Here is a 24507-nt window from a genome sequence, read left to right as displayed (position 1 = left end):
CACTTCCAAATGTCAAGACAGGTTGTGGTGAAGGGGTAGGTAGTGAAGGGTAGGTAGAAGCCAGTTTGCTTGGGGGAGCTTGTTTGGGGGAGCAGGGTGTGCGGTCAATGTTGCAGCCTTGGGAAGGGTTAACTTGGACAGTTCAGGATTCAGACTAGAGCCAGTAGTAGCTGAAGGGGACCCAGGTCACCAGATGTGGAGGGCAGTGCCCATGTCACCATTTCATGTTCCTTCTAAAACCTAATATGCTGATGAGCATGACGTTTTCCCGTTTTTATTCCACTTGTAACGTAGTAATCATATTCAACCTAGTATCCTATAGTAACCTATTTAACATTCAGACACCGACATGGTTCTAGGGAGCAGAGAGGCAGTAATTTTTAAAAGGGAGGGGGAGGGGGGAGGGACTCAAATATAGTAAAATTCTTAAATTTCTCATTATATTCTTATGTTCAAAAGCCATTGCTTAACAAGGAAAGCCACGTGTTTGGTTTGCATTTGGAATTTTGCTTTCATGAATATACCTGAGATTCTTTTCTATGGCCTAAACAAATATTGGGTTGTGAAACTGTGACAGGTCTTAATGAAGTGGATTAAGGCATTTCTTACATTGACATTTTCATAGAATGAAATAAACATTGTAATCTTTTTACAGAACACTCTCACATCAGGCCAGGATTTTATTTGATACCTGTTCAGAATATCAAGTTTTTGCATTTCTTGAAATGGTAATGTACTTTTGTGAACAAGTTGATAGGACACAAGTCATCCCTGAGTTATTTATAATAGTACTTAGAGCAAACTTGTCAAAGATTCTTCTCAAAGATTATTTTGGATCCCGAGGAGGTATATTTAGTAACTGTATTGAATAAGCTGTCACCTAACACAACATTTCATTGATTTATTTGTATTATTTTTGTATCTCACTGCAGGCAGAGAATTCAGCATTGGCTTTGGAAAATGAAAATCAAAGGGAACAGTATGAGAGATGTCTTGATGAGGTAAGCGGAGTAGAAAGGCTCTTCACAAAAGGCTGAACTATGTAGGATTCCCTTGGTCAGATCTTAATATAGGTCTGTTAGCAGCCTCCACAGAACATTAGCATTTTGATCTCCAAAGGAAGGTTGCAAACATGTATGTGGACACTGAGAAGGAAGGTCAGCCTCTCCCTCCCTCCCTCTTCCCTTCTCTTCCTATTTCACTGTACAGGCATCTGTAAATTCCTTTTGGTTACTACTTAATATTCTTGTGGCACAGTTGAGGTATGCCTCACTGTATGATAAATTTCTTCCTCCCAGTAAGTGTGATCCCGGCCTGTGAATGAGAAAAGCTATGTCAAGGCACGCTGCATCGCCAGTTGGATGCCGTGTCTGAAAAAGCAGACCCTTGATGTAGTGGGTGGGGATGATGTTCACAGTTGGCAGCCGGAGGGAAAGGATCAGTAGATTGAGAACAAGCCACAAAGAGAAAGGGAAGCGAGGAAGAAAATTTGAGCAGAGTGGAAGAAGACAGAGCCACACGCGTGAGTAAACCCAGTAAGTATTATTTGATGATAATAAAGAGACAAAGGCAAGGATGGTGGGAAAGGGGAAAATTGAAGAGTGTGTGGGGCCCTCCTTCTCCTCACAGCCATTCCCCTCACACTCCACCCGGGATCATACCCTCAGCCCCCCCTGGATCATTCACCTCACAGACACACCCTCATCCGGGATTTTGTTGGCGACTGTGGTTATTACTTTAACGGGATGGCTTTTTTAGTCATCTGTCCAAATAAAGATAAAACTTGCGTATATCTGTTGATCTTAAGGGTTGATATGAAATGCTGACACAGGTTTTAAGAAAGTATGAAAAGCTACGTTTAATCGCATTCCATTACCTTACTGGTGGAAACTAGCATATTTATCTTCAGTCTTTTCCTCCTCACTAACAATGAGGAAAATCTTTTCCAAAAAAACCCTCTTGATCTTTCTTCCCCTTCCCCATACTGTCCCGGGAGGTGACGGGTGACTCCATAAAGAACACAGGTTCGAATCCCACTTATGACATCATTGCTGCCACCTTACACCTTCCCCCCCTCCCTCTAAACCCGAAGTGGCCTCTCTCCTCAGAGTTGCAGTTGGGGCTGCTGTTTTCCTCCACCGGGGATTCTCAAAATGTGACCCCTGAACCCAGCAGCATCAGCCTCACCTGGGAAGTTGCTAGAAACGCAGATTCTGAGGCCCCACCCCAGACATCCAGACTAAGGGACTCTGGGAGTGGGCCAGCAATCTGTATGTTCACAGGCCCTCCAAATGACACTGATACACCCTACAGTTTGAGACCCTCTGTCTTCATAGCAGGGACCACCTTGCCTTATGGTTACTGATGTGTGGTTGAAGAACCCTCGCCATGTTTCCAGAAAGTTCTTTCATTGTTTAATATTTCTAGCCATATGTATTAGTTACTCAAGCAAAATGGCATTTGCAGTACTCTGCCCTGTCAGGACTTAAAAAGACTCAGAATCATCTTTACAAGGCCCCAAATTGAAAGAATAGCTGAAGTAAGTTAACATAAGTGAGGAACGATGACTCAGTCTAGCAAAGCCAGTTTAGCACTTCTAAACCCTGTCCCCCAGGCTCTTGGTCCAACAAAGTTTAGGGCAAGAAAGACCAGATACATCCGAGGATATTGAAAGAAACAGATATTGCCCTTGGGCCATATGTATCGATAAGCCAGGTTTCACTTTAACCTCCTGTACAGGATTTCTGAGAAAACCATATCTGTATTCAGAAGTCAAATTTATGTGAATCACACCATAGAAACTTCTTATTTGTCCCAGTTCTCCCACTGGTCATCCCTCCCCATCACTCAAAAAGCTCACAGCACTTCTTTATGGAAACTCATAGTCTTGTTTTCCATATGCTCCCTCGGCCTGCATGCTGAAGGTTTTGTCGGGATGTGTCGAGCCAACCATAATTTTTCATCCACAGAACCATTTCGCACGGAGTTTCTTCTGAAGACAGAATTTTTAGAGGGAGAGTCCCTCTGTTCTTGATTGCAAAAATTAACTGTTGCCAAAGAGGTGGTTGGCAGCTCAGAACCCCTCTTAGCAGTACAGATGTTTTGTATTCATGATACTGGCCCCTGATTACACATGCCAGTTGTTTTGTAACTAATTGCATGAGGGTAGACAATCCATTTCCATGCATTGTAAGAGAACGTTCTCAAAGGGGTAGTTGAGTGTAGTAATAATGCCAACTGGAAATTGTTTTCAAGGCTTTTTAGACTAATTAGACAAACTAACAAGGTAAGGCCTCGTGTATGTTATTTCCTTGCTAGTGGGTTTCATAAAACATACACAAGTGGGTATAATCTAAATTTAAAATGTGCTTCAATCCCTTTTGCACTGATTGTTATTTTCTGGGAAAAGACGAACATGTTGAGGATTTGAGAAAAACGCTTGGGAGTAGGAAATCCCCTCTGTGTATCCTTAAAAAGGGGTATGTTTATTAGAAGGACGCAGAGCCACATCCAGACACACACACGGGCTTGCCAGAACACATGCATGCCCACACACTGCACCACTTCACATCGCCTCTGCTGCTACCTAGATCCTCATCTCCTTGCCTTGCAATACAAAGGCAACACCAAGGATTTCTTAAGCAGGTTGGAGGTTTTCATGTTTGAGTCTAGTTTCTTCATCTAGCTGTTTGACATACAGTTTGCTAGCAAACAGTGAATTTCTGTTTATTCTCACTAATGCTTTGCCCATAGTTCCTTTAGAACTGACTAATTCCCATGGACAGAAGGATAATGACACATATAAAAATAAGCAAAAGAACATTTTCTCAAACCATTGCCTTACATCTAGATGGATTCAGTCTATCCTATAAGTATTTGTTGGGTGTCAGTGTCACGCAGACCTGGAAAGTCAAGGTGGTCCCAGCCTGGCAGAAGGAGTGAGGGTGATGCTTAATCACAGAAGAATGAAATGAGAGACACTCACACAGAAAATGAGGTGCACTGGGGCCTTTGAGAACATATAAGACAGTCACCAAAGAGCAGGAGAGACAGTGGGTGGGTCAGCAGTGAAGGGGACAGAACTGAAAGGGCATCTTTAGCCAAAGGAGCTGGAGCAGGTGAAGTCCTGGAGCTGGAAGGAGCTGGAAGGAGCTGGAAGGAGCTGGAGCAGGTGAAGTGATTCTCACCCTTTACCTGCACTTCAGAGTTACCGGGGGAGGTTTAAGAATACTGCCAACTGGGCTTCACCTTGGAGATTTTGATCCAATTCTAGTCTAAAGTGGGGCCTAGGTGTTAGAAATTTTGAAGACTCCAGGGAGTTGCAATATTCAGCCAAGATTAAGAACAGTTGCACTTAGGCCCTCTGAATGCTATGCTTTAGAGAACATTTTCAGAAAGTGTCAGTAAGAAGATAGAAGCTCTTCCAAACTTGGATATGATGATAGAAGAGCAACAGACCCATGTGGAAATTTTGGGTTATTTCTAGTTCCTCAACAGTATCTGAGCAAGCAAAAAGTAAATCCTGTCAAAGTGTGTTTCTGGGCCCATTCTGCAGAAAGATGTGCAGCAATTGCTAAACATGCAGATGTTCAAAGCACAAAAGACCTCAAATAGCCAAAGCAATCTTGAAAAAAGAAAAACAAAGGTGGAGGCATCATAATTATGGGCTTCAAGCTATATTCCAAAGGTGTAGTCACCAAGATGGCATGGTACTGGCACACAAACAGACACATAGATCAGTGGAAGAGAAGAGAAAACCAGAAATGGCCCCACAACTATATGGTCAACTGATCTTTGACAAAATAGGAAAGAATATCCTAAGGGAAAAAAACAGTCTCTTCAACAAGTGGTGCTGGGAGAACTGGACAGCAATATGCAGAAGAATGAAACTAGACCACTTACACCATATACAAAAATTAATTTAGTATGGATGAAAGACCTAAATGTGAGGTCAAAATCCTAGAAGAGAACACAGGCAGCAACCTCTTTGACATCAGCCACAGCAACTTCTCACTCGATACATCTTCTGTGGCAAAGGAAAGAAGCAAAATGAACTATTGGGACCTCATCAAGATAAAAAGCTCTGCACAGCAAAGGAAATAATCAACACAATTAAAAGGCAACCGACAGAATGGGAGAAAATATTTGCAAATGACATATCTGATAAAGGATTAGTATCCAAAATCAACACCTCCTCCCCAAATAATTCAATTTAAAAATAGGCAGAAGACATGAATAGACATTTTTCTGCAGAAGACATCCAGATGGCTAACCGACACATTAAAAGATGCTCAACATCACTCATCATGAGGGAAATGCAAATCAAATCTACAATGAGATATCACCTCACACCTGTCCAAATGGCTAAAATTAACACAGGAAACAACAGGTGTTGGTGAGGATGTGGAGAAAGGGGAACCCTCTTACACTGTTGGTGGGAATGCAAACTGGTGCAGCCAGTCTGGAAAACAGTATGGAGATTCCCCAAAAAGTTAAAAATAGAACTATGCCATGACCCAGCATTTGCACTACAAGGTATTTACCCAGAGGATACAAAAATAAGGATTCAAAGGGATACATGCATCTGGATGTTTATAGCAGCATTATCTACAATAGCCAAAGTATGAAAAGAGCCCAAATGTCCACTGACGATGAATGGATAAAGAAGATGTGGTCTATGTATGCAATGGAATATTAGTCAGCCATCAAAAAGAATGAAATCTTGCCATTTGCAACCACGTGGATGGAACTAGAGTGTATTATGCCAAGCCAAATAAGTCAGTCAGAGAAAGACAAATATCATATTTCAGTAATATGTGTAATTTTATAAACAAAATACATGAACATAGGAGGGAAAAAAGAGAGACAAACCAGAAAGGAGATGCTTAATATAGAGAACAAACTGAGGGTTACTCAAGGAGAGGTTGTAGAGGTAGGGGAGATGGGCTAAATGGGCAATAGGGATTAAGGAGTGCACTTGTAATGAGCACTGGGTGTTACATATAAGTGATGAATCACTGAATTCTACACCTGAAACTAATATTACAGTATATGAAAACTAACTGGAATTTAAATGAAAATTTGAAAAATAAATAAAATTGACACAGAAAAAAATAAAAATAAGTGCAGATCCTCATACCTCACTCAGTTAAATAGCTGAAAATCCAAGCAGAATGGAGTGTGAGGAAATTGGCAACCTAACAGACTTCCCAGGCAGAGCCTTTGCACACAGAAGTTAGAGAACCTGCCTTCCTCTTCAAACCATCAGAATAGGGCGAGTTCCTTATAGTCAGTGAGGATCCACATTTGAGGTCTTTGACTTTTCTGTGCTCTCTATTTCAGAGCACAATGGCAGGAAAAACTCGACTTTGGAGGTAGTTCAGTAAAAGAAAAAAAGCCCCAGAATTTCTTTTAAACCAAGGCTAAATAAAGGCAATAGTACGTTGTTAAGGGCAGTTCTGACCTTCCTCTCTGATTCCCGTGCTGTAAGCCAGGACTTGTGGAATCATCAGACATTCTCAGTGTGTGTCCCTCACTTGGGTCCTAAGGAATCTTGAAAAGCAGTGTCTTATCGATGGAGATGGGGGATGATCCTGCTTGTGGCTTTCACATGCTTCAAATGCCCATTGCAAGCATGGACCAGGAAATCAACAGATAAGGGACCTCTTGTGTCTGCTCCAGACTCTAACCACCATGAAGCAGCACCCGTGTTCTATTCACCATTATTTCTCCAAGATCCAGCATAATCTGTAGCCCATATGATGCACTTGATGTGTATTTGTTGAATGACTAAATTAATGAATGGAGATAACCAGCCCCAAATTAATTTCCCAGTTAATTTTCCCTGCAATCCCACATACACATTTAGATGATTTTCTCCCACTCCCAGTATTTTACAGAGCAAATAAATAATATAGGTACTTAGTGATTCATATTTATACATGCATATTATAAACGCACACATGCAAACACTTCATTCCTATGTAAATAACATCTTTTTTTTTTTTGTAAATAACATCTTTTATTCTCAAACCATTCTTCATTAACTACTTACCCGAAAATGCATTTTAGTCTTTGAAGTTCAAATGTTCAGATTCAGATTTAACTTTCATTGGGTGACTGCTTTTTATCAGGTACTGTCCACGGTGGTGTTTCTGGTTATAGTTATCATCTCATGCACTTTTCACAACTTGAGACGTAGTCAGTTCCCCCTCCTCCATAGATGTACAGAGTTAAGCTGCCCCCCCACCCCCATACATATCAGTGTATAATCAACACGGGCAGCATTTGAACCCAAGTCCTTCTCATGATTCTGCCCAATACTCCACTCGCTCACCCCCAGCTGTCTCAGTATGATAAATCAAACTCAGAAGTATTGAAAATTTCTCCAAAGCACAATTTCCAAAACTTGTCCTTTCTTAACAAGGTTTTTAAAGGGGCGTGCCGGTAGGACACTTGCTCTGCATGATAAAATAGCACCTGCAAGGATGAAAGCAGGACTGTGAGGCAGGAGGAGCCCTGTCAGAGCTTGGTGCATTTTGAGTTTCTCACTCTACCACCCTTGACCCAGCCCTGGCTGTCCTCTGGATGTGGTGAGGATTGGCTCCCTCTTGGAATAAGTGTGGTTTATTCCACACAAGTGTGACTTCGCATCCAGCCTCAGGGATGATTTTGAAAGTAAGAGCAGACAATACCGCAGCCCTGACTCCTCCCTCTGCCCACCTGCTTCCTGGGGAGTGCAGCAGCAACAGGGGACTGGGGGTGGGAGATGCCACCTGGAAGCCTGCTGGAGAAGAAGAAGAACAAAGACTTGTGTGGGTGGAAGATGAGCCCGGTATCAGAGGGGCTGGCTTGTCTGAGAGAATTCTTACCCAGGGGAAAAGAGAGGTACCTGGGCTCTCTCCTTGGCATCTCGGGCTCCCCTATAGTCCTGCCCCACTGAGGCAGAGCAGGGAGGTCTCCACAGAGAGCCTAAGGCAGGTTGTAAAACAAGCCAGAGGCTTAAGGACTGTCAGCTTTGCTCAGTGTGTCTCAAGTCCCCTTGGCCCAGCCCAGCTGCTATTTTTCCTTTCTTTGGAGAGAAAAGCTGTCAGGTGACACTGGAAGTTATTTGTTCTCATTAGCTGGGCCTGTGGGTGTGTGATTATTTGCAACCCAAGTGCTAAGGGCGTAATTCTATGATGAGGGCAGGGGCCCATTCCAGGGGTCATCTTGTGAACCTATTAGAGGTTGCAGGCGCAAGCTCCAAACAGCTGTTCTATTGATGCTTCGGGGAAGCTGGCTGTTAAAAGTAGTAATGAAACCCAGGAAACTGTCTTTATAGACAGTACCCGGGAAAGCATTTGTACAAACCGGCCTGCTCTTCTGCAGAGGACCTGCGAGTCCTTCTGGGTAATATAACCCCATGTCAGTAGGTAAAGAAATAATGCATTCGTGTATCTTTGTTCAATTATTAGGTAGAGCAATTGTCCAAAGTACCTGCCAGAAGGAGCTGTGTCAGAGATGGAGCCTATAGGGCAACATACTCGGATTGCAAAGATAGAACGTATTTCCTCCTGCGGGCTGTTACAGTTAGGATATTCATTTATGTCTCCCGTTAAATCATGGAGAGAGCTATTTTATGTGACCACTGTTCCACAGCCCGGTTTAAGTGAGGGACCAGTTTGGAGAAAGGAAAGAAAATATTGATATTAGGCAGTTTTATGAGACTGTAAATCAAATCCAAAGTTTGAGATCCAAAAGCATTAAATTATTTATGGTATGAATTAATTTGGGTGCCTTGTTCCTGATTCAGGCTGCGTGAATAGTTGAATTCTTCTGTTGTTGTATTTTTTTTTTTTAATTTGCCAAGAATAAAATGGATGACCTCCAGTTTGACTTTAAATTCTCAGTGACTTACGAATTGGAATGAATGTTTAAAAACTGAAAGATTTTCAAGATGACACTATTGGTCAATTTGTAAGGCTGAATAACATTTATCACTGTTATGATCATGTATAAATTAAATGATAAAGGAAAAAGAAAAAAGTACCAGTTAAGGAAAATACGGTTTAATTTTGTCTGTGAGATTCCTTACATATGTTTCTTTAACTTGGGATGGACTTCAAAAAAATAAATCAATAATGCTTCTATTTCAAAACTATAGTTAGTTTTAATGAAAGGTCTCTCTAATTTGCTTAATATCAGCAATGTAAATTTGGCAAGGATTCTGATAGAAAAAAAAAAAAACCTCTTCTGCCTACAGTCCAACTAATCAATTATAGGTAATCTGATTTTAATCATTTACTGCTTGTGCTGTGAATGCCTCCGAACCACAGTTGATGACAGCCTGTATTTTAATTTTCTGTGAGACTTATTGGTAGCCAACTGTCGTTAAGGATGCGCTACTTTGTCAATATTGAGTGAAGAAACAATTAAGCTCCATGAAAACATTCTTACCCTAATCTGTTCCACTATACTAGACAGGAGAACAAGCACACATAGTTGAGTATCACCAAAAATAAATAGGTTATCAAGAGAAAAAGATGAAAGCGTGTCCGTCAGGCTTTGGTTGAATGTGAGAATTACCAAGATGATTACATGCCTATCACACTGTGTTATAATTGTGTTCTTGCCAACTTCCTACTAGTTATATTCTCTTTGAACCAAGGAACACATTCCAGTCATCTAGCTTTGCAAATACTCTACATATTTATACTAAATAAATGAAGGAAGAAAGGAATGAGACATTAGACATTCTCCTGATGTCTAAGACATTTAAATATTACTCTTCAATGCTATAAGTTTCAGTGATCACATTAAGTGTATACAGTTTATGTACTACCTGAAAAACACTGTGTAATTCACCTGCCCACCTTAATTTCATCAATAGTAGCTATATGGGTACATAGTTTCAAGGTTATGGTCAAGTTTAGTGAGTGGTTTCCTATATAGTGTTTTTGAAACCTGCAGGTGAAAAAGAAATGTTAGCACAAATGCACAGAGAAATGATGAATGGTTATCTAGAGAAAATGCCAGATCTTCAAAATACCAGAGACATGTTGCTAGTTTTATATGAGGCCCTTGGCTGGAATGGTGCACATACCCACTCCTAAACCATTCACTAAATGGAATTGCTGTGTTTGGTTTAAATTAATCAAGATTCACCTTCTTGGGCTGAGAGGGGCTTCTACTGAGGAGAGCTTCCCCTACTGCCCTAACTTGCCTGATACCTGAAAAAAAAACTAGGGTTATGTTAATATATGAGTTAGAACTCCATATGTTTGCATACTGGAGGAAACTAAAAAAAAAAAAAAAAGTAGACATTTATGTTTCCTGTCTCATAGAAGTACAGAGATATTGCAACTAACTCCCTATATCATCAGGGCCAGGCTCAGTGACTTTCACTGTCAAGGTGGCTGCTGAGGTTCCAGCTATCAGTTTTATATCCCAGACAGGAAAAGGAAGAAGAAGGGTGAGCCCTCTTCTTCTTAGATACTTTCTATAAGCCCAAGAAAAGTCTAGTTATAACTCATCAGTCGGAAGCTTGTCACAAAGTGACACTTAGCTACAAGGAAGGGTAGGGTATGTATTTGAATGTACTCAGCCAAAAAATCAGAGTTTATTACTTAGTAGAAAGGGGGAAATAGATAAAAGAGTCACCAACTATCAGACTCTGCTCTTGGTAGCAGTGACAAAAGGATGGCACAAATTAAGATATGGGGGATGTAAGAAGAACATAGATAGAATGATGATTTGCTCTCATCCTTCACCATTCAAACCTATCTCTATTCCAAGTCATTTTAAATAGTGAAATAGTCACACAGCAGAAGTATAGGAAGGAGAGGCAAAGGACATTGTAAATCAGCAAAGTGTAGAAATTGTGTACAGATAATTAGGATTGTGTTTTACACTGTATCATTTTTTAGCCTTCTTGGAGTACTTTACATATGAAAGGATATTATTTTTCCAAATATGGAAATGTGGAAGTCAAGGTATGAATGATTTTTCCAACCTAACCATCTTAATTAGCAACAAGGTCACCTTTGGAAAAAAGCAAAATATTACCTAGAAGGATAGGCCTATTATGAAAATAATCAGGTTCTCTACATGGGGAGGAAAGAGGCAAATAAGGAGCTAATTAGGTAGAATAAGCTGTGGGAAACACATTGGTAAATTAGAGTCTATGCATCTAAAGTCTCATTATTATAAATGGCAACTCTTTCTTTATTTTTTAAAGGTAGCCAACCAAGTTGTGCAAGCTCTGCTCACTCAAAAGGTAGGTCACTTTCTGACTTATTATTTTCAAGGTACTTATGTGAATAGGTTGGAACTCATATTGTCAAACTAGGAAATTGTGATTGATAGATGCAATACTTTTCTATTTATTCACTTAGGTTAAAATTGTGTGTGTTTTAGATGGGCATACAAAGTAACATCAGTGACCAATAGAATCCTAAAATTCAAACTCTTGTAAAGTAATAGAAGATGAAAGATTACCATGCACCCATTTATTTGGTAAATACAGACATTAAATATATCAGTGGATTCTTCCAATTCCTATAAAATGAATAGCCTTCATGGACAGCATTAATAGAAGCCTAAAATTCAGGGAAGAGGTCTTAGAGGTTAGGGAAATTATTTAATTTTTCTGGGTCTTAGTTCCTCTTCTGTAGAGTGGGGATACATTTCCCCCCTCCCAGAACTGCAGTGGCCATTCTTTGAAAGAAAGCACATAGGGGAGTTCCTATAGGGATTGGCTCATGGTAAATGGAAAAAAAAAATGGCAGTGTTACATACTTGAAAGATGCTGACAGTAGATTTTAAGCATTCTCACCGCCAAACAAAGAAACTACTGCGAGGTGTGGATGTGTTAGTTATTTTGATCTTGGTAATCATCCCACTCTGTAAGGTGCAGCACATCATCACATTTTACACTTTAAATATATACAGTTATATTTGTCAATTATTCCCCAGTAAAGTTGAAGGATAAAAACAAGTGATGATTTTTGAGCATAAGATTTGTATGTCTTCTCCTATGCCATGTCCCTATTCTGGCTTCAGATAGTATGAAGATCAATCATGTCTTTGGGCCAGAATGGGCAGAGGGAGATAATTGCTCAAATTTGGCTGTTTTGGTCCATTTTATTGAAACTTTTCCATCTCTTTCTATAATATGTTTCAGAAGCTAAATTCTAGTTCTTTCAGATTACTAAATCTGAAATTACCTCTCTGTGTATTCTGAATTACCTCTCTGTGAGATGGGGACTTCCTCTGTAAAAGAAAATCTTAGATCATGTGGCATATTCTGGAATACATGGTTAATGATAGCAAAATAATTTGTGACATTTTAATTTTTTTTCATTAAACATAATTTTATTAGGGCTTGACCACTTCTCATGGAGATACGTAAATAAATACCATTTTTAATTTACACTACGGAGGCCTTGTGATAATATTTTTTGCTAGATTTTCTTCTCAACTACTTTTGTTAAAATATCATGGCTTTCTGTTTCAAATGATTTTAACTGGTTCAGATTTTGCATTAATATCACATAAGTAAAGAGATTTAAGTACGCCTATTAGGTTGAATTAGGTTCCAGTGTGAGTAACAGAGATCCAAAATAGTGGTAACTTAAATAACCTAAGCTATTATTTCTTTTTCATATCTAAATCTATAGGTAGGCAGTATAGGGTTGATACAGTGACTCTGCTCCATAAATTCCATGGGGTCTCTGGTTTCTATCTTGTTATTCTGTGGAATATGACCTTCATTCCCAAGGTCACCTCACAGTCCAAAATGGCTGCTTAGCTCCAGCCAACACATCCCCATTCCAGCCATCAGGAAGGAGGGAAAGCTGAAACAAATGAAGGTAAAGGGCACACACTAGCTGCCTTTTAAGAGAGACTTCCAAAAGCTTTCTTACCTCCCTATTTACATCTCCTTGAACAGACCTTAGTCACACAGCCACACCTAAGGAAGCTGACAATGAAGCCTTTATCCTGGGTATGTGCCCAGCTGAAAATTGACTGTCATAGTATTGTGGAAAATGGGAAAAACAGATTTTTTTGTGCATCTCACAATTTCTGTCACAACATATTTGATTTTTTTTCTTTTTCAAAGGCTTTAATTTCTCATTTGCTTTCCTCCTGGTGGACACTCTTTGCTCATTTAATTACAAACCTAGGAATGAAGGAAGCATTGTTGAGAGCTCTACATGTAACTCTTGAAACCTTCTCGTGCCCATCTTTTTTAACGGTGCCTCAGGAAAGAGAAAAGGAAGCCATCAGATACAATATAAAGGAAAATGGGACCTTCAGGTCAGCCACAAAAAAATAGCTACACAAATCCAAGTAATAACTAGTAAACAGATAAATCTACCTTGGTACCGTTAAGCAATAAGACATAGAAGACATGGTGCCGTGTGAGATAGCATACCTCGGGGACACTCCGAGGCAAAAAGAGATGCCAGGAGTTTCCAGGATTCCAAAAGAATCATGTTCTGCAGAAACGTGTGCTTCCTGGTTTTTATAGGGACCGTAAAATTGCTACAAAAGGACTCAGATTTCTTTTTAATTAAGAGCATGATATAGGAAATAAAATGTACTCCAAATGCAGATGAAAAAACTGATTCTAAAGAGGTTGTAGCTGGCACAGAGTGAAAGCAGAAATCTTGAGTGATTTATCCAAGTCACACAAAAAAAATTTGTTTTGAGGTGAAATTACAGTCATAACCATGCAGTTTTAGAGTTTATTGTTTTGTTATGACACAAAGAAAATCTACCACGAACAACCAAAGAAGCATTTTTCTGGCATCTCATGAATTGGCCGAGATAAGCATCTTGAAATAACAATGTACTTCTTTTTCCCAATACTGATAAAAAATTTTATTTCCACGAACTTATCACTTTCTGTTAAATGTACATATACTGTTCTAGTCAAGTAATTCAATTTATCTCAGAAACCTGTGGATTCCCTTAAGACAGCAGATTGTCCATCCTTTAGATCAATAAGGCTAAAGTGACAATATTAAACCCAGCTCACTTCCATTTATGACTCCAAATCATAGGTCCAAGGCTACAAGTGCAAGTGAATCAATAATTCAGGCTCACCTCAAATTCTTGTCTGAAATATATTTTATCTTCATTAAGTCAATTACACTCACTGAGAATGTAACTGTCCTAGGTTCTTTACCGCCATAGGTTTTTCTGTTTTGTTTTGTTATGTTTTTGCCACTATCACCAAACTTGGAAGAAAATCTTTTTTCTTGTAGCCATTTTCCAGCATATCAACTTTAGCTTTGTCTGCATGTTCTTTCGAGTAAGCAAATATTTCTATGGTGGTTTTTTGTTTTTTGTTTTTTGTTTTCTTTCCCTACACGGCATAAGGTTCTGTGTGGTAGAATCCAGCAGTGCAGCCACTGGGTAGATGCAAAACAGAGTTCTGTAGCTTGTGTCTGAAAGAACTCCAAACTTCTACATATATCCCTTGTGGAGGGGCATTCAGGCCACCTGTGTCTACCTGGCTGTCTCTAGTGTGTGCAGGATCCAGTCCCATGGAGAGGATATGTTCATATTTACTGTGCACTTACAAGGACTCATACCTCATGTCTAGCACTTTAAATGCACTAAGTCATTTTGTTCTCACCGCAACCCCGTTAAGATAGGACTAAGGAAATAGTGCTCCCGTAGCTCTGATTGCAGGAAGTGGCAAAGCCCATATGTTCAGCCTAAGGTTATTACACTCCAAATCCATCCGCTTCCTTTTGCGGTGTTCAGCCCCCAAGATTCCATTGGATCACTTACTGTTTTTCCCCACTGTAGCTCAGCAGCCAGGGATGAGGCTGTGGAAATCAACAGATGGATTGAAATTCAATTATTAGTTGAGATCGCAGGAAATAGAACAAAAAGGTGAGGGAGCCAATGGATTTCTTAAAACTTCTGGGAACATTCCAGTTCTGGCTAGCAAGGAAACCATGCGGGATCTCCAAAGCATATATTGGAGTCAAAACTGACTCTGGAAATCTGGAGTTGGGCTTTCTCAGAATCCATCTTATTTTGGACCCTAGAATCTCACACTTGCCAGGGACCTTATTAGCAAGCATCTAATACTGAGATTGTCAACTAGCTTTGGTAATGGGCTTAATTTACTATGATTACATAAACTATTCAGCCATCACCCAGATTAATGATGTTCTAATCCAAGTGCCTTTGGGATGAAGGCTTGCAGTATTCAGTTTGCCACAGGACTAACGACTCCCTGTTCATTAGGGCTGGCCTGATGCAGGCACACATCTCTGTTATCTGCCGTGCCTTTTAGATATTTGATGTTGAGGCCCTTGGTTAGTCTGAGAAAGGGCTTTTCTTTTTACGGAAGTCTTGGCATCTTAGGAAAAGATAGGGATATATCAGTGACAGCCCCTGAGAAGGACTGTTACAAGGAGAAGCAGGTAGGTATGGTGGCCATTAAGCTTCAGGGAAGGAATTAGATGACACTTGAAAAGCCATCTCACGAAGCAGCTGAGACTTGCATTCGCTTGAAAGCCCTGTTTTGTGCAGTCGCTCGGTTTATAGGTAAAGGAACTGAGACAAAACCAGAATAAATTACATCTTCAAGGTCGTACGGGTAATGAGGACCAGAGTCCAGACCCCTAACTCCCAATCTGATGTGTATTCCCATGATATGCATTCCATCTGAAGCAGTTTTACCACTATAGTATCATTTTTGCATGATAAAATCAGATATAGTTTTCAACAATACTCTAGTGATGTCAGTATCTGTCCTACTCCTAAGCAGTCAACATGTTATTAAATTGACTTCAATGGATAATGGTTTAGCTCTAAATGCATTAAAGCAGCTATACTCATAGGTACTATATAGAAGTAGATCCAGAATCTTCTTTAGCCCCAGATGCAGATGAAACTTACCAGGATTATAGTGTATGGATACTCCAGGGAAGTTATGGTTTGAGGTCATGAAGACACACAGGGTCCTTTAGACCAGTATTGCTCAGTATATTTTGCCCTCATATTCAGCTTTACTCGCTTACTATTTTCAATTGTTAGTGACATGCAGATTGCAAGGAAAACAGGTCTGGCTATTTTCTTGACCCAAAGACCCGTGTACTTTCTTATGTGAGATTAAATGTAGTCAAACTGTTGGCATCATTTTCCCCCAAATAAAATTTTACATAAGGTCTCTTTCTCATTTCAGAAGACACAACCCTATATTTTCAGTGGGGTACTCGTCTTGAGGCCTGGAACATGCTAGGAAAAAAGAAAAAGAAGGATGTGAGAGAGAACAGGTGGCCCAGCCCCCACTGTGAACCAGTGATAGCATCTAAGCAGAGGAGAATTCATTTGTTTCTAACGCCTTACCAGAAGGATAGTCTAGGTCTCACCTCTATAACTGTCAGGGTCAGAATAATGGTTCTTGTAGCCAGCCGATATGTGTCATATGTCCCTTTATGTCAGCCTAGGCCTCACTGTAGTGGTAAGAGAAATTACTGTTTTTCTCTCGTGCTCTTTCCATCTGCCCAGTCTGGTTGTGCTAATGTGTGTGCACATGGGCACACATCCATGGTTTTAATACATTTTCTTAAGATAATAACTATCTGACATCACTTACCATCCATGACTTAAGAGAACAAGAATTTAGAACAATATAGGCAATTATGAGCTTTTATGTCAACAGATTCTCAGACCAGCTCAATTCTGTTTGTCAATGATCATAAGACCACAGTCACATTCCTAAAGCCTTCTGTTTCCCCCTCTGCCATGCGCTGATCTAGATGAGCCAAGAGCAATGAACAGTTTTCCAAGTCACTAATTCGTGTCCCTGATAAACGAACTTTTACCATCTTAAGTAACAGTAATGGCCATTGAAATTTGGGCACCTGTACCAAAAATCTCTATAGAATAGCTTGATGTGTGTGTGTGTGTGTGTGTGTGTGTGTGTGTGTGTCTTTTTCTTTTCTTTTCCTTTCTTTTCTTTTTACCCATCTGAAGAACTGTTTCAAGGTATCTCAGTTTTGCTGCAAAAAAATCATCAGTGCTATTCCTTACAGGTCTCCTTTCTTGCAAACCCTCACTTGTGTGTTTCTACTTGCATTTCTTCACCTGCAGATGAGAATGATTATGTTTTCCAACACAATAGGTACTATTAATATTTATTTACCTCACAGTCAAGTTTTATTAATTACTTAATTACCAGTACTGAAAACAATTAGTGTTTGGGTGCAGAGGAGTTATAGGCATGTTAAGAGAAAAAAGTAGAATAAGTCAGACACAGAGAGAGGTTGAATTCTAAATAAAGGAAACAAGTTTAGCCTTTAATGTGAGCGGTGCCTAGGCCCCCAAAGTGGCCTCTGACAAATGCATATTGCTCATGTGCACACACACTTTTTTTAATGTTTATTTATTTTGAGAGAGAGAGAGAGAGAGAGAGAGACAGACAGACAGACAGACATAGTGTGAGTGGGGGAGGGACAGACAAAGAGCGAGACACAGAATCCGAAGCAGGCTCCAGGCTCTGAGCTGTCAGCACAGAGCCTCACGCAGGGCTCAAATTCATGAACCATGAGATCATGACCTGAGCCAAAGTCAGGTGCTTAACCGACTAAGCCACCCAAGCACCCTTCGCGCACACACTTCTGCCCCTGCCTTGAATGGCTGCTGCCTTCCTATATCTTGGACCTGGTTGCCTAAAAGAACATGACATTTCTTTTTCTATGCTCTGCATTTGTAGGTTACAATCAGTTGTAACCATCCTATGCATAAACTCTACCCATTTAACTAAAAATATGAGGAGAGTGTAAGTTGTACCGTGAGCCACACCTTGGCCTATTTCCCTGCCCTCTGTAAATAGAAGAAATACAACTGGATATAATGAGGCTCTGGTAAAGCTTCAGAAGTTAGAACTGTCTGGCTTCACACTTAGGTTGACACAAGGTTAATGGACAGGCACACTCACCTGTGTGACTCTTGTTTAGGGCCTGGGGATCAGAGCTGTTGCCTGGTGCTCTCTCTCTTCCTTGCAGAGCTTTAGCAAGGCTGTAGCTGTCCCACATCAGAATATATATAGAAGCACAAACTAGAAGTGCTGAGAAACTTAAAGCCTCAGCCACACTAACACTAGAGAATAGAATTTGGCATCATCATCATCCCGGTTACCAAAATAATCACACAGTTTATTAAGGTCATACTGTATGTGGTGCTTTGCCAGGTTATGGAATAAAAGAGTGAAAGGACAAACTGCTTGTGGTGGTGTTTATTGGTCTGTCTTCTTATGCCTGCCTTTGAGGGATGTGCCATCTAATTGACAAGATAAGTCTAGAGCATGAAAGATGAAATCAGTACAAAGTAGTGTATACTAAATGTTCTGTAAGAGGTACTGAAGGCTTGCTGGAGTTCAGAAAAAGGAATGGTCTTTGGGGGATGCCAGATAAATGTATCAGAGAGGAGGGGAGCCAGGGTGGCTCAGTTGTGAGCATCCAGCTTTGGCTTAGGTCACGGTCTCATGGTTTGTGGGCTCGAGCCCCACATCGGACTCCATGCTGACAGTGTGGAGTCTGCTTGGAATTCTCCCTCTGTCTCTCTGTCCCTCCCCCTCCCCTATGTGTACACTTTCTCTCAAAATAAACTTTTTAAAGAAGTGTCAGAGAGGATACAGATTTTGAAATGGACATCAGTCACAATGAACAATGAGGTAGATGAGAAGGGAGCATGATGGCAGGTGGGGGCAGGGGGTAGCAGGAGTGCATGAGAGCGTTTGAGAACAAAACAGCAGACAGTTGTTCTTCATATGACAAGAGCAGATGCCTTAAAAAAAAAAGAAATTAGGAAATAGAGAAATATCAAGTTTGACATGTAGCAAAGGGTCAGCTTTCAAAGAACTCTGAATTGGGACCTTGTTCTACTTGGTCTTTCTCAACCCCCATCAAAGAGGGTGTAGACATTTAAGCAATGCACGTATCGTTATCACAAATTGGTTTGCAGAACAGCTCCTTGGTATATTCCAGAGAATCCTAAAGCCCCTGTGCCTTAGTCTCCCTCATGAAAGCTGGGGACAAGGTCTCTGTGGTCTTTGAACTATTCGAAAGTGCTGCTCCAGAAGGATGCCCAGGTACGGTTACTCAACTTCTTCCCCAGCACCAAGATGAACCCCTCCAAACACATGGAAATGCACTAGTTCAGAGCATGGGCAGTTTCAAGTGGCCTTTTAAAACCTTCACTTCAGAGTTGCCTCTCTCTCACTAAATGCACCACTGGCTCTATTAGCCCCAGCATTGAAAATTCCAACTTGTTTCCACAAATGACAGCAAAAGGCTCTATCAAAAGTGATAGTTTCTTTAGTTCATCACATCTCTATTCACTGCAAAAACATTATTGCCCTTGTGGTTTGTGCTTTATGATTGCTTTTATGAAGACAGTGAAAAGGCAAAATATATAGGTGGAAACTTAAATTGACTTCATATCGCTAGCATTTACCATCTTCAAAAATAGCATACTAGATTAATGCACTTCTGATTTCAAGGTACTTTTTTTTTTTTCAAATTGGTCTTCCCTGCACATAATAATTCTATCAGACAATGGGCTGTGGAAGAAAGCATCGTGTGTGATTTATTCCTGGGGGCTTTGAAGGATAAAAATACTGTTTTTGTACTAATGTGTCTGAAATATCAGATAAAATATGGTTATAATATGCAAGGGTGTCTTTCAGTTATGGACTTTTTTTTTCTTTCACTGTGTTTGTTGTAGGATCTAAGGGAGGAATGTGTAAAGTTGAAAACAAGAGTGTTTGATTTAGAACAACAGAATCGAACGTTAAGCATCCTGTTCCAACAGCGAATCAGACCAACTTCTGATCTGCTCCTTCAGGTATGTGCTTATGTGGAAACAATCTTTGCTACTGAAATGCTATTGACAAGAAGTTACTTTAGTTTGAAAGTTTCCAGGATCTCCATAGGCAAGGCATAGTGTATCAGAACCCTGATTCTTTATCTTTTCAAGGAATGTCTTTAAATTGGATGTCTCTTAAATTTCTGACTTTTTAAAGCTACGTTTAGATAAAGAAATACATCAACAAATAATAAACAGGTAAAAGGGACAGAAGGTGTCCTGTAGTAAACTTTGGAATAGAGTCAGGAAATAATTGATTACTTTGGGGACTAATGTTAGTAATCTTGCGTTCCATGATAAGCAAAGAAGAGTTTTATGCAACGCCACAGCACATTTCTTCATTTCATTCCCTCTGTAGTCAAAAATTCTGCTGGGGTTTGTTTTTCTTTCATACCTCTCTCTGTGCAGAGTTCGTGCTCACACACGATTCCTCCTATATCCTGCCTCAGTGTTTTCAGGTTGCCTTTATCTAAATGCTCTCCCTGAGCTCCTTCTTTACTTTCCTTCATAACATGAAAAGTCATGGAAAGTCAAGCCATTTGAATCATTTTGAAGCCATCCCTGAAAAAGCACCAGAGACTATATCTGATTTGTAGGGAGACAAATGAATTGGCAAAGGGGTCTGGAAGGCTGATCTTTGCTGTTTTCTGGGTTTTTTCAAATCCTGTTAATGTGTATATTTGCTCAGACAAGCTCCCATGAGCCTTGCTTAGAGCCCTTCTGAGGCTAAGCTAGCAAAGGGTTAGGCTTCACAGGGGCAATGTACCAAAAATAATCCCCAGCTGTCTGGCCTAATTGGCTGAGAGAAAGGGAAAAGACAGAGCTATCCTCTAGACTGCACTGCCCAGCACAGTAACCACTAACCATGTGGTGCAATGGAAATTGAAAATTAAATTAAAATTAAGTTCCTGTGACGTACTAGCCACATTTGAAGTGTTGAAAAGCCACACATGGACAGTGACTACCATTTTGGAAGGTGCATAGATAGGACATTTTCATCACCATAGGAAGTTCTACAGGACAACACTTTTCCATATGGCTGGGACATTGTTGCTAATTTACCCTTTGAACTTTGGTATGAACATCTTTCCTTGACTCCTCAGGGAAATAATGAGAAATTGCAGGTTATTTCAGGGAAAGAAAGATGTTTGGTAAAGCCGAACATCAAAATATAATTTCCCCCTCCCCAAATTAAAACCAGCCTCTGAATTGCACAATAGATCTCATCTCCTAAATTAATTTCCTCTCTGCTTTATCTGTTACAGCATCATTCATAATTTATGACTCAAAGATTATGCAGAAAAAAATTGGTCTATCTCTGTTTCCTGGTCCCAACCACAACAAATGTTTATCATAGAGAATCTTGCATCTGCAAAAAGTTGTATTTCTTTTGCTCTCGTATCAAGATCCAATATTATAATTACTTTTAACAGCTGTTGCATGTACATGAATTTTTCCATTTTGCTTAGTTTAACTTCAGGCTTTTTGAGAACAATGTTTAAGGATCTATCGTCTCTGTTTATGAATCATGGTGGCTTATTTCCAGAGTAAACACATGTGCCATGGATATTTAAACTTTTTCATTGGTTGTCACAAATTTCTGAAATCCATATCCAAATGGCAGAGAATGATGCGTATGCTAACAATAGAACTCAGTGTTTATTCACTGGGTATTTTCAGCCAACCCACTTTGTATTCCTCCCCAAATAGTCTTCACTTTCGGGAGCCATTCTAATTTGAATAACATTTCTAAAAGATAGGTTGCTAATGGTTCTGTAAAGAAGAATGGTAGAAAGCGGGATGCCTGCGCTCTACCATCTATCACAGATAGACGGAGTTTCTGGCTTTTCAGGGGGTCTGTTCATTATGTGACTTGTATTTTTCATTTTCTGGTGGCACAAATACACACAGTAGAGCACTGGCTAAAAATAAAAACAGGCTGTATGTGCTTTGCACCTATGGAAGCACTTTAATTATTTGTTGAACGGAATAATGAATAAATGACACCAGTATATTCTGTAAGTTGGGAGTTATTTTGCATACACCTAAGGGAAGTTTATGCCCTCACTTCTTCTGAACTTTTCCTGTCTTATGTGGATGCTTTGGAACTACCCAGTCATGCCCATCCAGCCTCACCTTTTGGAGTGTGTGGCTTTGGGGCATGGCAAATCCACCAGCTCCTGGTTCCAAACATTATTGACCTTACAGGTTCTGCCCATAGACTGGAGACTCAGTACAGTACATTTCTAACTAGTTTTCTGTATATCATAGAAACCTGTGTTAGTTGCTCCCTGCCGAATACGGCCTAATGATTATCTACAATGTAAAGTGCCCACTTGAAGAGAAATACAGAAAGAAGATTGTTGAACCTATTATGATTTTAGGAGATAGACTGTAAAAAGTAGAAAAGAAAATAATTCATAAGAACCAGTCAGTTCTTTGTCCTTAGAAATAGAAAATGAGGTTACATAGATATTATGTAGCAATTTTTTGTGTATAGGAGAAACCAAAAAGAAGTTCTATGGGCTAGTTTACAAAAATCTGGGAAATTTATAAAGGAACCAGGTACATGCTGGGGGCAGGGAGGGGGGGGAGAAACTAACCTGAAAATTAAATTCTTAAGAATAGCAGTAATGTTCTGTGGTGATTCCAGTTTCCAGAATGGTATTTCTGGGACTAGGGGCGGTAACAAATCACAGTAGCAAGGCCCTTTATTAAAATAAACAAGTTGAGCTAAATTCTAAAGACTTGAGAAGCCAGTACAGCAAATAAAATTCCAAGGTAGTGTTCTTAATGGAACTTGAGTCTCTAACTAACCTTATTTGAGCCCATTAACCAATGTTCATCATTTCCTTTTGTAAATCATGTTAAACAACAGTCATTTTATCAGACATTGGAAACTGGTAGAGAACTCTTTACTAAGTGTCTTTACTTCTCTTGTGAGGTGAGTTGAATTCTTACCATAAATGAGCCATCTTTGTGACTCAGTATGCTTAGGCAAGTAGTACTTAAAATGGTAATTATGTAATTTTTAAACTACTATATAGGGATGAAATAGGGTACAGTAAGAATTGCTTATATAAAACAAAGTTGAATACTTGAAAGCCATCTATAAAGGCAAGTCACTAAATAAATGTTTATGATTAAATGAAATATAGGTGCCTAACTAAAAAAATTATGGGAGCTGGAGAATTATATTAACTGTGGAGGCATTCTGTATGCATATTGCTTCGGAAATCATTTTAAGTTCTTGTTACATTGTTAAGAAAACCCGAAACAAAGACATATGCATAGACAACGCATAAAGCATGTGTTTGATATCCCTCCCTCCTAAAAAAACAGACTCTAATAATAGGATCCCCAGGCAAAGAAGTGGCCTTGGCCCTACCAACAATGTTATTTAACAAACACATAGTGCTTACCATGTGTAGGATACTGTTCTACAGCCTTTACAATGCTCACCAATTTAGTCTCCATTACAATCCGATGAGGCAGGAAGTATCATTGCACCCATTTTTACAAATGGGGACTGTTAGGCACAAAGTCCCCCAGCCGGTAGTTGACAGAGTGGGAATCTAAACCCATGGTCTGGCTCAGGTCCCTCCTTTTCCCCTCCCTGCTGTGCTCCCTCTATGGAATACAAATGATCATGAGGAACTTCTGATTCCATACTGTAACTGACATTTTGATTAACTGGACCATGTGATCAGGTTGGATCAGAGGGCTTCTGCAGTGAAATCACAAGGCAACGACCATATTTACACATTTCTGAAAGCCTCTTGATTTGTGGCATCCATGATTTTCCCCTCTCCTGTGTGTTCTGTTTTTGTCTTATTTTGGACACCTGTGTTATCCTTATTCTGATAAAACATTATTCTCATATTTTTTTGCCTAACACAGTTTTTTTTTTCTTTTCCTTCTCATTGAATATTTCAAAGGGTCCTAATACCCATATCCTTAGGCCAAAATAGAAAGAAAAGAAATGACGGAATATAGATTATTCACGCAAACAGCTGAGAATCTGACAGCTTAGAACCAAGGTGTAAACATTTGCTGTCACTTCCTAGAGTGTTTTTTTTTTTTTTGCTAGTGTTTTGTTTTATGGTATTATTTCTTTTTAAAAAAAAATTTTTTTAACGTTTATTTTTGGGACAGAGAGAGACAGAGCATGAACAGGGGAGGGGCAGAGAGAGAGGGAGACACAGAATCGGAAGCAGGCTCCAGGCTCTGAGCCATCAGCACAGAGCCCGACACGGGGCTCGAACTCACGGACCGTGAGATCATGACCTGAGCCGAAGTGAGCCGCCCAACCGACTGAGCCACCCAGGCGCCCCAAAGTTGTCTTACTTTTTGACATCATTGCAGAATTGTACAACAATCTGCCATCATCAGAAAGAAATTTTATTTTATTTTTTTTTAACGTTTATTTATTTTTGAGACAGAGAGAGACAGAGCATGAACAGGGAAGGGGCAGAGAGAGAGGGAGACACAGAATCGGAAGCAGGCTCCAGGCTCTGAGCCATCAGCCCAGAGCCCGATGCGGGGCTCGAACCCACGGACCGCGAGATCGTGACCTGAGCTGAAGTCGGATGCTTAAAAGACTGAGCCACCCAGGCACCCCTGTATTAT

The 24507-nt window shown here is 40.0% G+C and overlaps 1 protein-coding gene across 1 annotated transcript in view; it reads left to right on the top strand.

Annotated features, from left to right (window-relative positions):
* Window positions 1-24507, top strand: part of NCKAP5 (NCK associated protein 5) — a 579104-nt gene that overhangs the window by 422217 nt on the left and 132380 nt on the right. Inside the window, exons 7-9 of the mRNA XM_032594105.1 lie at window positions 933-1001; window positions 11219-11257; window positions 19738-19857. Of these exons, the coding sequence (XP_032449996.1) occupies window positions 933-1001; window positions 11219-11257; window positions 19738-19857 (228 nt within the window). The remainder of the gene's footprint in view (window positions 1-932; window positions 1002-11218; window positions 11258-19737; window positions 19858-24507) is intronic.

Source organism: Lynx canadensis, chromosome C1 (genome assembly GCF_007474595.2).
Source record: "Lynx canadensis isolate LIC74 chromosome C1, mLynCan4.pri.v2, whole genome shotgun sequence".
Classification (NCBI taxonomy): domain Eukaryota; kingdom Metazoa; phylum Chordata; class Mammalia; order Carnivora; family Felidae; genus Lynx; species Lynx canadensis.
Note: the sequence above shows the minus strand (reverse complement) of the source record. Positions and strands in the feature narration are given on the sequence as shown.